Source organism: Aulonocara stuartgranti (genome assembly GCF_965226115.1).
Source record: "Aulonocara stuartgranti genome assembly, chromosome: 2".
NCBI lineage: Eukaryota > Metazoa > Chordata > Actinopteri > Cichliformes > Cichlidae > Aulonocara > Aulonocara stuartgranti.
In genome coordinates, this window is record NC_138940.1 from 31,946,899 (window position 1) to 31,960,535 (window position 13,637).

General features: G+C 39.5%; 1 protein-coding gene across 1 annotated transcript in view; it reads right to left on the reverse strand.

Moving 5' to 3' along the window:
• Positions 1 to 946: 946 nt before the first annotated feature.
• Positions 947 to 13,637, reverse strand: part of LOC309714265 (protein diaphanous homolog 1-like) — a 30,251-nt gene continuing 17,560 nt past the window's right edge. Inside the window, exons 10-11 of the mRNA XM_082546561.1 lie at positions 11,345 to 11,434; positions 947 to 3,379 (exon numbers count right to left, since the gene is read on the reverse strand). Coding sequence (XP_082402687.1) covers positions 3,192 to 3,379; positions 11,345 to 11,434 — 278 coding nt within the window. The 3' untranslated portion in view covers positions 947 to 3,191. The remainder of the gene's footprint in view (positions 3,380 to 11,344; positions 11,435 to 13,637) is intronic.

The following is a 13,637-nucleotide window of genomic DNA, read 5'->3' on the forward strand; positions in this document are numbered from 1 at the left end:
TGCCACATGTGGTCCAAAAGTTATAAAAAACTGATTAAAGCTGATAGCCATGCCACCCATATTATATTCATCATGATTATTGTTAATGAATCACTCAGTTGTTTTGTTCAGTATTGCCCAGATTACCCTGTTTTGGTCATTTCTTTACAGTTTTGATCACATTGACTTGCACTGTATATGGCCTGCAAAAATCTACCAGTTTATAAAAAAAAAAAATTTTAAGGGGGGGGGGGGGGGGGAAGGCAAATAAACAACTTTAACCAACTTTGAGAGTTTAAAGGCACTTTATTTCTTCCATCGTCACTTGGCCAACCCTTAAAAGTCTTTGTGGAAAAACTGTATAAAGTCTGATAAATGATAAATAGGTCTAAATGATTCAATTTAAGCTGCATTGTGGTGGAATAAAACCTTAACATGTGAGTGAACAGAAAAAATAAATACTCTGCACCACGTGGGTCAAAACAAATAAAAACAGGGTGCAAAAAGGGACCCCCCCTCCAAAAAAAAAAAAAACAAAACCAAAAAAACAAAACATGACATCAACTGTCCTCTGCATCTTTAAGACACGCACATAGAGATCTTGCCGTGTACTGGCAATTTTAGCAGAATACTGTTGGAAAGTTTTTGTGGAAACCCTGAAGCCATGGAAAATCCTGAGACTTGTCTGTAAAAATAACTAACTCCACTGTTTATTCATTCTTTTGCTGCTTTTTGGCAATAAAATTGCAGTATCAAAGTGCAGTGCCTGTCTGATGCTTTACTGCCCAATGTGTTTACATCAGGAGAGGGGAGGAGCGGAGGAGAAAGTAGCATCGGCCAAAGTGCACCGAAGAGAGTTTATTTTGGCAATCATACAGGAATAGAACCAAGCTGGAAATTACACGAACGACATAATGAAAAAAAACAACAAAAAAACAAAAAAAAAACAAAAGGACACACGCACCGATAAATTACTTAAGACATTTTTAATAATAGTTCAGTGTAACAAACGACAACTGGGTGCATTGTTATATAGCCATACAGAAATCTCTGGGGAAAAAATTACATTAAAATAATCGTTTAAAATTTACATAGAAAACAATATCTTAAAAAAAAAAAAAAAAAAAAGAAGAAGAAAAAAAAGAAAAAGGACTTGTTGAGAAAAGGAAAAAACTCAAATTTGCAAAAATATTCCAGTGACATCATTTACCTCCTCTAGTTTTCCCTTGCTCCTCACTTCAAAAACATTTGTTTTTCAGGGTGCATTACACACAATCAATCTACAGGTGTGCACTTGAAGTCATAGGCAAAATATTGCAGACATTAAAACAGCAACAGTGTCAACCATTTAAATACAGCTACGACATATTTGTGCTTGAGATGAGGCGCAACAAAATATTTGTTATTCTCAGTGTTATTTGATAAAAAAATGATGCACCATCACTGGAAGCGCTCCAGTGCGTCATCTTATTTCCTTTTGTGTTTAATTATCATTTTGTCCAAAGACGGCACATTCTTATAGGAAGATGGAATAACGATACTGGTGATGTCATGAAGTTTTGGAGCTAAAAGGATTTTTCTCAGTCATCACTGCCATGAAGCACTGACCTTGAACCAGCAGGTTTATTCAAGAGTGTGCGAGGTGTGCCAGCGGTTTGTACATCCTGAGACTGACTAGGTATCACGTCTGGGGAGCGCGCTACAATAATGTGCTTGCATAGTAATAAATATTGCATGGAGCAGCTTGCATCATCTCACCAGATTCCTGTCAAATAGTACACCACAACATCATGGCAACATGTATGCTGATGGCTGCAAACAAATAGAAACGCAGCCAGACGTTCAAAAACTACTGCTGCAGTTCAGTGGGCGGGAAACAAGCGTGCACGCATGCACGCACACGTATATCTCAGCAGTTTTTGGGCAGTTTTCCAGTATGCTTTATCTTCAGCAGAAAGACCAAAACGCTGTTCATGAAACCTAACATTTATGACAGCATGGTCGGTACCATACAGTAATTACAGATGGCAGTACATACAAACGTACAAGCACAAACACACATGTAGGAAACTGACTAAATATAGGCAGCTACTTCACACAGACTTTTTCATATACAAACACAGAGGCATGTGAACTGCTCAGGCTGGGTGTGCATGGAAACACCCTCTGAAAAAGCAATATTTGTTTTGGTTGGACTCTGTGGAAGAACATTTTTGCTGTCGACTATCTTGCCTTAGATTTTGTGTGAATAATCATGTTCATGTTTCATATAAATGATATGGGCACATATGGTAACAGACAAGTTTATATAATTAATCCCTCCCTTTAAGCACACGGACACCTGTGCGCTATGCCCTTTCTCGCTAAAGAACATGCTGAAATATAAACCCAGGTGATAACTGCTGTTGATGAGGTGTCAGGCAGGACCAGTGCAAACTGTGACCGTATTAAACACAGAAGTGAAATGATAAGACTGGATTTCTATCAGTTGGCACTTTGAATAATACAGTAAAATGATTACAAGCAGTAACATACGGAATAACAAATAATTACAAAGAAAATTGTTTCATCCCTTTAAAAACAGAAAACATCAACAAAAAACAAACAGCAAAGTGGTCTTGGCTGGAACATCCTGACAAGATGATGCAGGATGTGCCAAAATCCACACATTCTCAGTCTAAATCTGGGAATAACCAAAAAAAGAAGGGGAAGAAAGATAAAAGAAACAAAGTGGATCCTCCTGAGTAAGTCTTTGGAATGGCTAAAGATGTCCTTTGAGTGACAGGTGAACCGAGTGATGTAGAAATAAAGAGAAACAGAAAAAAAAACAAAAAAAAACAAAAACAAAAAAACAACATGAACACCTTATGTGCATGTGATGGAAAAAGCAATTCAATCTTTATGACAGTGTCAGAGTTCTCAAGGCTGGTGAAGACCATGCAGAGGTTGAAACTGAGGTGAGAGCCCCGCCCTTAAGTTCTGCATCTCTCTGTCGTCTCAAAAAACAATGTTATTTTAAAAGACTGTCCTTTTAAGACATTTATGGAAAAGAAAGCAGGCCTTTATTCAGTAAACTAATAGCAGATGATTATTGGCCCCTGGAATGCCTAAGAAAGATAAATCTGACTTTAGATAGACTGGCTGTATAGGTTAAAAAAAAAAAATCAAAACTAAACAAAGAAAAAAAGAAAAACAAACTTCTACCTGGGTACCTAATTAGACCGAGAAGTCGCAGACTCAAGCAAGTCCTCTAATGACTCTGCTTCTTCTAGTTTTGGCTCCACTTTATCATCTGACTTTAACTTTTTTGCAGAAGGTTTACCCAATGAAGGCTTATCTTCCTGCATCAGCTCTTTGGCCAGAATGTTGGTCACCACATTTCCAGCTCGTCGGTGGTTGGCTGACAAGAACAAAGAAACAAAGACAACGCAACAAAGTCAGACATCATTTTTAATCATACCAAACCCATAAGAAACATCAGCGCATGCCATGAGGTGACATATCAAATAAATACTATGATGAAATCTGCAACCATTCTGCAATTCAAATATAATGGTTTAATTAGTTAACAAACCAGCCACTAAGATGCAAACGCATTCACAAGTATGTACCTATAATAAAACACACACACACACACACACACAGACGAGTAGTGGGGCTGTGCATGTATGTGGATTAGCGTCATATTTGGAGCAACTCACTTCTAATGTCAGATTACGCACAACGTGGTCTTAAGCAGTGAAAAAACTGGAGAAAGTGTAGAAATGCATGGAGGAAGGAAAAGCGGGATGATAAAATGCAGAAATGGAGAATGTGTGTGTAAAATGAGGAGGGGAGAGTAAAAAGGGGTAAGACACCATGAAAAGCGGGATGATTCATACTGTGGGAAGATTAAAGAGACAGGGATGAATGAAAATGAGACAGAAGAAGGAACTGAGTCAGATGAGGAAAAGCTGCAAGGGGAGGACTTGAAGTGACACAAATAGGAAGTTATGTATATATTATTTATATACATGAGGAATACTGGAAGCAGAGAGAAGAGATTAGATACACATGGACAGACAGAGAAACAGAACAAGCGTGACAGATCGTGCCCTGAGGATGCTTTCGTTTTTATTCTTCTACCTGCTTACCGTCTTTTCCTTTCCTCCCACACAGGCACCAGCAGCAGCCTGGCTTTCTCTCATTCCCTCAATCTATCCTTTAGCACTCCTCACTCTCATGTGTGGGAGGACAGCTGTGCAGCAGCAGCCATTTTGAATTATATAGGTCAGTGGGAGATTGTGTTTGCTGTTATTTTATGCTTGATGTTTATTCAGAAACTCCAATCCTCAAAAAACATCAGTAAATCCACACGTGAATGTCGAGGAGAAAAAAAATGCAGATTAATCCAGCACACCAACAGACACACACATGCAAATTAATCATGGTAGCACATACAACATATCGAGACTTGTTGTATGGTTCTCACAGGAGTAGAACAAAAAGCACCACAAAAAACACACACAAAGTTACCAAGCAGGTCTCCAGAACTAGTTGTGACAAAGACACAATTGAGTCTGGGGAGAAAGAGGAGAAGGAGTATTTGTAGATTTAGGCTTGTCTTCTTTGTGAGTCTCAGCTGGTCTGAGCAGCACACAGACAGCTAGTATATCAAATTATCACCTTACACCCTTTCCTATGAGAGATTACTCCCCTGTCATAAACACCGGTACATGGGTGCACTTTATCTTCTCCTCAGTGTACTTTCATACTTCCTCCGTCTCTATTTTTGTCCCTCACTTATAAACTTACTAATTAGAAATTATGCAAATGATCCAGAAACTGTGTGTGTGTGTGTGTGTGTGTGTGTGTGTGTGTGTGTGTGTGTGTGTGTGTGTGTGTGTGTGTGTGTGTGTGTGTGTGTGAGTGAGTGAGTGAGTGAGAGAGAGAGAGAGTATGTGTCCTGTGCTGAGCTTGTCCTAAAAATTCCAGCCTACAGAGAAAAGCCTCTTCAAAGGCTGTCAGACCTAGCTCCTTGCCTCTCTCATCCTCCTCCACTTCCCTCTTGAGAGAGAAAACAGAAGAGGAGGTGAGAAGAGGTGATACAAGTCAGGATGAGAAGGTTGTTACATTGGAAGCAGGATGAGAAAATATGAATGTAGACAGAAACCTACTGATTGAAGTATGGAGAAGAAACTCTGAAGGTAACTACATTTAAACATAGTTAACATGTGTGAACTAATATGTGTAAGAAGTGAATACATGAACAGACTGAAGTTTTAAAAAGAACATCAAAGTATTTTTTAAATATAACATAAACACAAGTAATAAAGGCTGGCAATCTACATGATATATTGAAATGTTTTCAATTATAACCCACACCTAATGAGTTTAGTGGGTATCCCTTTCTTCCCACTGAACACTGCTTAGAAGAACTTCTGATGCCACTCTGGTTTTACCCACAGCCAAAAGAAAATCAACACAATTATATAGATTTTTTTTTTCTCAACCAGATTTCCATGATGGATGTTTTTCTTTATGAAATGGTCCAATATGGCATAACATGCAAATATTTCTGCCACATAAAGTAATAAAGATGTATAAAGCAAAAACAACAGATACATCTCGACACAGATTTGCATATTTAGGCAAAGTGAAAAGATCTTACTGTTTAAAGCTTTCAGATCCAAACTACACAAAGATATATTCAATTCTCCCTGACCAATCACATTCAACAAATGAAAAGCAAACAACTGATTTCATGTGTAAAGATTAATATTGTGAAAACAGCTGTTAGATATCTCATAGATCACTGGAAGGAGCTGTTTCAAGCCTGAGAGAAAACACGCAGCATTTTTTTGATCCTGAAACATATCAAAGAGCCTTCATACTTTTCAGAAATGCAACAGTTCTTCACCAAACGCCATTATAAACAAACAGGAAGTTTTCAGCATGTGTGTTGCATAAACATACTAGATCTGATATTGACTAAATGATCCATGTAACTGTTATGAGGGCTGGTTGTTACAACAGGAAATGAGATATCAGGACTTACACAAAGACTGTTTTGGGGTTTATTTACTGATGAGTGTGAGATTGAATTTGTGTGTTTGCACACAGGAGGTTGGTCAGTGGCACAAAAAGTATAGTGAAAGATCATCTGTAACAAATTACACCGCAGGAGTCTTTATAATGACTACCTGATTAACATAAGAATGCTTTGTTGTACAGTGCATACTGCTGCCTTTATGAGGGGAAAATAGAGAAACAGGAAGGAAAGTGATGAGAGGATTTGCAGACGGGCAAGTGTAGGACAGATGGAGAGGAGACTGTAACAAGAACTAGCTTAGCTCTTTTGTTAAGGCAAAAATCTCACCCTTATCTTTCATCACAGATTTAACTGCCCCACTATAATGAGTATGAAATCCATATGGCGGTATTACAAGGGAGCAGCCATCTTCACACCCTTTGTTGACTCTACAGAATCTTTAGAAAAACCACAGTCACAACACAACATGGTGCCACATATAGGATGATGGTGTGTTTGCAGATGCAGACTGGACCTCCATCAGTTTCTCCAACTTAGCAGGGACTTGTATCGCCCTCCTCAGGTTGCACTGTGTAACACAGCGCTGCTCTGCAATAAAGTACTGTGGGAAAAGTGACGTCATCTGACACCACTAGTGTCTGTGGGTTAAGTATTGATGCATAAGCTTGAATTTTAGGTCACTGTCAACTGGTGCATACTGGTGTCGTCGACCTTTATTGCCTCAGTGGGTATTAAGCAAGCATGTGACCTCACCAGTTTTCTAGTTATGGCTTGACATTGATATTGATGAGCACCCTCCCATTGTTCTAAATTGTCTCACTAGTATGAATGCGTGTGTGTTTGTGAACATCTGTGAAGGGGTATTTTTCTGTTTTAGTAGGAGTGGACCGTCTGCAGAGCTGGCGTGTGCCTCTATTGTTGCTAAGCCCTTTATGTCTGTCTCTCTGTTGTGATTGGTGCTTTGTCAGCTAGTTGCTACTATGATTGGTTGCTCTAGCAGGGGTCATGACCCAGCAGATGGGTTTCTTGTGTGTTCATAGACACGTCATTCCTCTACTTAAATGGCTCTGAACACAACGAAATTAGCCTGATGTATCCAAGCTGTCTATGTTTCTGCAAAGTAACAGACAGACGCAAAGCTAACAATCTAAAGCTCAAACCAAAACACTGATAGTGCTGGATGCAAGTCTGTCTGTCTTCTGGAATGAAATTTGCCAGTTTGAGTGCATGTATGGGTATGCAAACATCCATGTGTGCCTTTGTTGGCATGCGAGCATCTGGTGTGTGTGTGTGTGTTTAAGAAGGGGGTAGACAGACGGAGGGCAGACAGCTGAGGATCCCCCATACAGTCTGCTCATTCGACGCAGCCAACACTCCCACATGGACAAAGTGAGCTGAGGTGCAGGTCAAAGGTGAGGAGTTTTATAGCTTCCACAGCCTCGTGGCTACCCATTCAGTCACGCTGTGAAAAAATGAGCGTGACAACACACTCAATACGTCCCCTTAGTAATCTTTTAAAACTGAGTTCGTGACGTCTACAGTTGCAGCAGCTGTAAGGGTAGGAAACAAAGAGGAGAGAAGGGAGGAAGGTCTCCACAATAGCAATCAATCAACAGCTCCACAGACAAAAACAGTAAACAAAAATAACATTTGAGGCTGTTGTATTTCAACTAAATATTTTTATACAAGTATAACTTTTTGTTCTCTGTGTGTGTGTGTGTGTGTGTGTGTGTGTGTGTGTGTGTGTGTGTGTGCGCGCGTGCGTGTGTGTAAGAAGGCTATAAAAGCTTAGTGTTGTTACACAGGTTATATATCATTTTACAATAGGATATCACTTGTATATATGAATTGCAAAGAGTGTGTGGTGTTGTTGCCACATTTTCAACTATGATCTATAAACAACACCTCTGGTGTAACGAGACAGTCTTAAATGTACTTTTCACAAAACCCAAACATTTTTCTCTATTATCTGCCAATAAATGCAAAACAGATAAATACCTTCAGTAAGCTGGCTGTAGGGTTTCTACACTGCTATGTTGAAATTCTTTCTGTACCTGCAACAGTAATGACTGAAACTGAACCAATAATGTTGGACTGGGAGCAGTTACTTTTATTCAAGAGGAAAGATGGAAGTCTAGACATGAGTATAGATAAGTAAATATCATTAGACTACAGTGGCTTGTGTTATGACTCTAAACAAGCCTGAATGACTTACAGCCCCATTACATATTTTATTTTGTTTAATGAAGAGCAATCAATGCACCATCTTAAGTCTATCTGCAGATGAGGGCTACATTTGTCAAGAAGAATATAATGCATATATAAAACAATATAAACAAACAGTAAAAACTTCAGTATTAGTAGCATATTTAGACTGAAAGTGAGTAGACACATACATGTATACTGTCTTATTTATTGTGGTTTTGATTATCACTTTTCAGTGTTAAGCTAATCAAGTTTGCTCTGCCTCAGTTCCTGTTTCTCATTCAACAAAATTATGAAATCAGGGTGTGTTGCAGCAGGAACTCCTTTTTAGGGTTTTAATGTTAGGTTATAAAATATAGTCACAATGAAACCCAAGAGAAAATACTTTTAAGGGCATTAATGATTGGACCCATTTCATAACATCCGATCTGTAATAACACTATTTGTGCTTTAACTGCGAGGAAAAGAAAATACTTGGAGGCAAAACCTGCAACCAAGTGCCCCACCTACTGGTATTTGTTAATAAATGTCAAAACAAGAAAGGATGGGGGATTTGAGAAACTCAATGATGCCACTTTTATGAGTCTTTACAGTTTAGATGCATCTACCTCACATTATCTCCCTGTGATAAGATTATGAATAACCTTTTCACAGAACTGCGTTTCCTTAGTGATGTGTTACTACATAACAGAGACAGAAAAAAATGTACTTGTACTCTGACTTGTATTTATGTTTTTTCAATTTACCCTGTGTGCAACATTTTTTAAACACATATGATATTATACATAACATCTGTGAAGGGGTTATACATACATACAATATTTTTTCCCTGCTCTGTAAGGCTGCCTGTGGCTTCACTGGTGCCAGATGTGTTGAGCCAGAGTCAGGATGTGCCTCCTACTTCAGCTTTACTAAATTAAGACTTATGACTCAACTGGCTAGTCAAACATGTGTGCAAACACATACACATACACTTCCTGCTGTGTAGGTGAAAGACTCAAGGCTCTTCCTGGCATTAAGAAGCAAAGTGGGCATAGTGGAAAGGAGAAACCTTTGAATACCAGTCAGGAAAAACTCCTAACAAGGATAAGAATGCCACCAAAAAACAAAAAAACAGCACTGCTTCACACCCTCCACATTCTCCATGGAAAAGCCTGAACTTTGGCAGAACAAAAACAGAAATGACACCATGGGGTAAGAGAGGAGACAGGGGGGAGGGACTAAGCAGAGATGTGATACATCGAGCCACTTATATTTTCCGACAATCTCCTACCACAGAAGTATGTGCAGGGAGGAAAGCTCTTTCCCTCCCTTTCTTTCACATACACATGTTCAGGTATTTCCTGTTGGGAGTGTGAGGTGGCCCAACAGCATTATGGATGACTGAGTCCTCAAGTGGGCCCCATTCTTTCTTCCCTGCTCCTGCTTCTCCCTTCATTTTAATTTTCACTGCTATCTCAGCCAGTTTAGTGGTGATGAGCCTGAGCTATTTGTTACTTTATTTGTTTTTCTGCTTTTTTCCCCCTTTTAGTCTGAAAATTACATCTGAGAGGTAACTGAAATGTGGAAAAGAGAGAGAGTAACAACAGATAAAAAAAAAAAAAAAAGGGACAAATACCTATAACTGTATTTATTTGAAAAAGCTATTCTCATTGTAAGTAAGACTTGAGATATTCCTTTAAAGTCAGGGAGGCTGGATCTGCCTGACTTCAGATCTTTTTTCCCTGGCAGTCCAATTTAGCACTCTGGTGACATGGAACAGTCACAAAACAGTCACAAAATGTAGGATTTCTACAAGGAACAGCTCAGCCCCAAGGATGTTTATCCGTTCTACTTTTCACAAACAAAATGTCTGGAGGAAATTAAAGAATGTTTTGGTTTAACATACACTGAAGGTCCACCAGTTTTTATAGATGGAAGTGGGGTCCAAAAAGAACCCAAAAGTTTTCAAAGATTATCAATTCTGAGTCCAAAATAAAGAATTGAAAGAGTTGTATAAAATAAACAAAAAAACAACAGATTAGTAGGAAGAGAAAAGAGCAGGGACTACCTTCTGGGTCTTAGTGCAATTCAGGACCAGTGCTTCACATCTGGCTTCTATTGTGAAAGGGATCGGGTTGCACAAACTCTTCCACAACTCTGCTTATGTGCGAAAACTGAACCCACACAAGAGTGCGTGTGAACAAAAACACACACACACACACACACACACACACACACACACGGTCTCTCTAGAGTTTTCTCTTTCTTAGCTAATGGGCAGCGGGACACTTTCCCACTCACAACCAGGAATCATGTTACAAAGTTACTATACTAACAATTCCTGCTGCCTCACTTTCATTTGCATGATCTTACTAGGCCATACAAGCCACAGAATGGCAAACAAAATAGGAAAGTGGGAGAAAGTACTTCAATGTCTAATAAGTCAATGAAATTGAGAGCACCAAGGCTATAATAATGTAAACTTTTACATTTTCTCTTTTAGTGTAAAATTGTAAAACTATTGGTATTTTGTAACGACTATGTGGGTCCAACTCTGCTCATAAATCCTTTGGTGTAAATGGAGTTTAATCTCAAAATGACAAAGAGCAAAACATATCTTGACTTGAAGTTGCTAAAGGCACCTGTGTCCTCATACTTTTGCCGACAATAACTTACCACAACTTTTGTATTGCCCACTCACGTCAACAAACTTTCTGCCTACGGGCTGGTTTCATCCCCCTCCTACAGTCATTATTTATCATATTTTCCTACTCCACCACCACACCCTCAGCAGTTGTTTCTCCCTAAAGTATCCTACTGTCCACACCCACCCTTGGCACTCTCCCTCTTCTTTTATTGTTGTGCCAGCCTCTGATTGCACTGGCTTTGCCCCTATAACCATGGTGAAAGAATATTACCACAACTCAGCCTGTGAGCAGAGCAACAGATGGAACAAAGGCAAAGGAACATAAACAAATCTGTTGTTGTGTTGAGAGAAGATTGGAGACAGAATGGAAAGTGAGATAGAATAAATGAGTCTTATATATCTGTGGAAGTAAACTGAAATCTGTAAAGCAAGTAACGCATGAAATGTGGAAACATATGCATATTTTGTGAAGATTTACTGTTTTGCTTGTGTGTGAGTACCTGCTTGACGTGGTCCTCTCTTTCTCCTGAAAGCAGCACCGGACTGCAGCGCCTCCAACAGGCCATCCATGATACCAGTTTCATCATCCTCTGTGAACACCATCAAAAAACATAATCAGTAATAAATCAAGAAACGATAGATCAGTATTAATACGTAATGAAGCACTTTAACTTCTATGCATGACACACACATTATAACAGGCTTATTATTTTTAATCAATACTAGCCATCTAACAACGAGAGAGAGAGAGAGAGAGAGAGAGAGAGAGAGAGAGAGAGAGAGAGAGAGAGAGAGAGAGAGAGAGAGAGAGAGAGAGAGAGAGACACACACACACACTGGTGTTTTCTGTTTTTCTAATATAGCACTATACACAGTGTGGATCTTCACCAGCTACGTGGCTATTTTGTTAAATTAGCTACATTAACCCAGATAAGCAGTGACCTACTTCAGCTACTTCCACAGCTAGGGGCTACACTATGCATTTTCAGGGAGACTGCTTCAGATATACACAAGCCCACACTTATTGGAAAAACAGCCGCTGAAACCAAATCCACATAAACAGAATGAATGCATAATTGTGGCTTCCAGTTAAACTGGTACAAACTGGAAATTAACCTTTTATCTGTATAAGTTTACAGGTACAGCTTACATGGGTGGTCTCTTTTGTTTACAGCTACATTTTCAACAGAGCTTCAGTGTCAGGTGGCAATAAATAAAAGAAGGTGGGTTAAACCAGGCAGGATGCCCAATCTCAAAGCAACATGTGAGAGTACTACTTTGACTATTTTGTGGGCAACATTCAGTGGCATGGCTCAGCACTCACGCAGATGGCTTTAATTATTTTTGTTTGAACCTGAATGGAGACAGAGGGGTCTGGGGAAGGGCCAGCGGGGTTGGGGGTTAAAGGTTTATGCTGTGTCTCTGTTTGTTCCCCAACCCCCACATCCAAACACAGCACACAGCTCTGCTCACACGCACAATATTTAATCCTGCAGTAAGCCATGAAGCAGATGGCCTATGGTCTCGCCTGTTACGTCAGAGAAAGTCTCTCTTACACACATCCCAAGACTACCGTGGCTCATATACACCCCTTAATGTCCATGTCCTAGAACTGCACACTGGGATCAAAATCAGAGATTTTTCTTCTTCAAGGGAAACACATCTGGCAAATTTCCGCTTGCATCAATCACATGGCTGGCTTAAAACATGCTTGCAAGCACACAAACACACAACTGTGTTTTGGAACACTGCATTGAAGGCACTGAAGGACCAAACAATGACCTAGCTGTGTATAAAACATTACTGAACTAATGAAGATTCAGCTTACAGGCCTAGGGGCCTGTGCTCTCAATAGTATTGAGCAACACTATTAAATCAAAAAGCAGTTTTACAAGTTTACTTTGTTAGCAATAAGTGACATAAAGGGGAAACACAAGACACTGGTTTTCATTGGTACTGAATGGTACTTGAAAGTCAATTAACTAATTATCATACATTGAAATAAGCCTAAAAAATATAAGATTCAATAATACTACTGACCATAAAAAGCAGAAGGAATACACACATATTTAGTGCTTGACACAAACAGTAAGTTACTGACTAAAGCATGTAAGAACATAAGATGGATTAATTAGGGCAATGGCATTAGACTGTGAGCTCTTAAAGATGTCTCTTTCGATCCGATTTGCAATAAATGCGCGCACGCTCTGACACGTCTCACATCTCTCTCCCACACACACACGCACACACACACACAGCTCCGTCACCACAGCATATAATCTTGTGTAGATCAATAGCACCCCTAATGGATGTTCACACATCAACAAATGAAAATAGAATTGGAAAAATTTAGCTGTTGATGATGACAAACGTGCAGATGACAGCATGATAAAGAAAATCAGTGAGTGGAGAGATCTTTTTTCTAATGTTTTTCTAATGTGCCATGAATCTCTCCATTTTTCACAGTCACCTGCAGTGAAGACATCAGGCAACTCAGGCTTATCCTGTCTCATCCCCTCTTGTGGCTTGCGCCTTTCTCTTCTAACCCCCTTTTCAAAGAGACAACTGCAGTCTAATCCCCACCAGAGCATCTGCTGCCCTACTATCCTCCTTCCTCTACCCTCCCCCACACTACTGTTTCCTCACTTGCTCTCTGTGTGGAGCACGGGCACTCCCAGTGGTAGTTCCCATACAAGCATCTATGTGAGGATAAACCAGACATGCAAACACCCTTTGCCACATAGATAAAAAAAAAATGGTCTCAGGTATTCTTTTACAGACTGTACTGACACC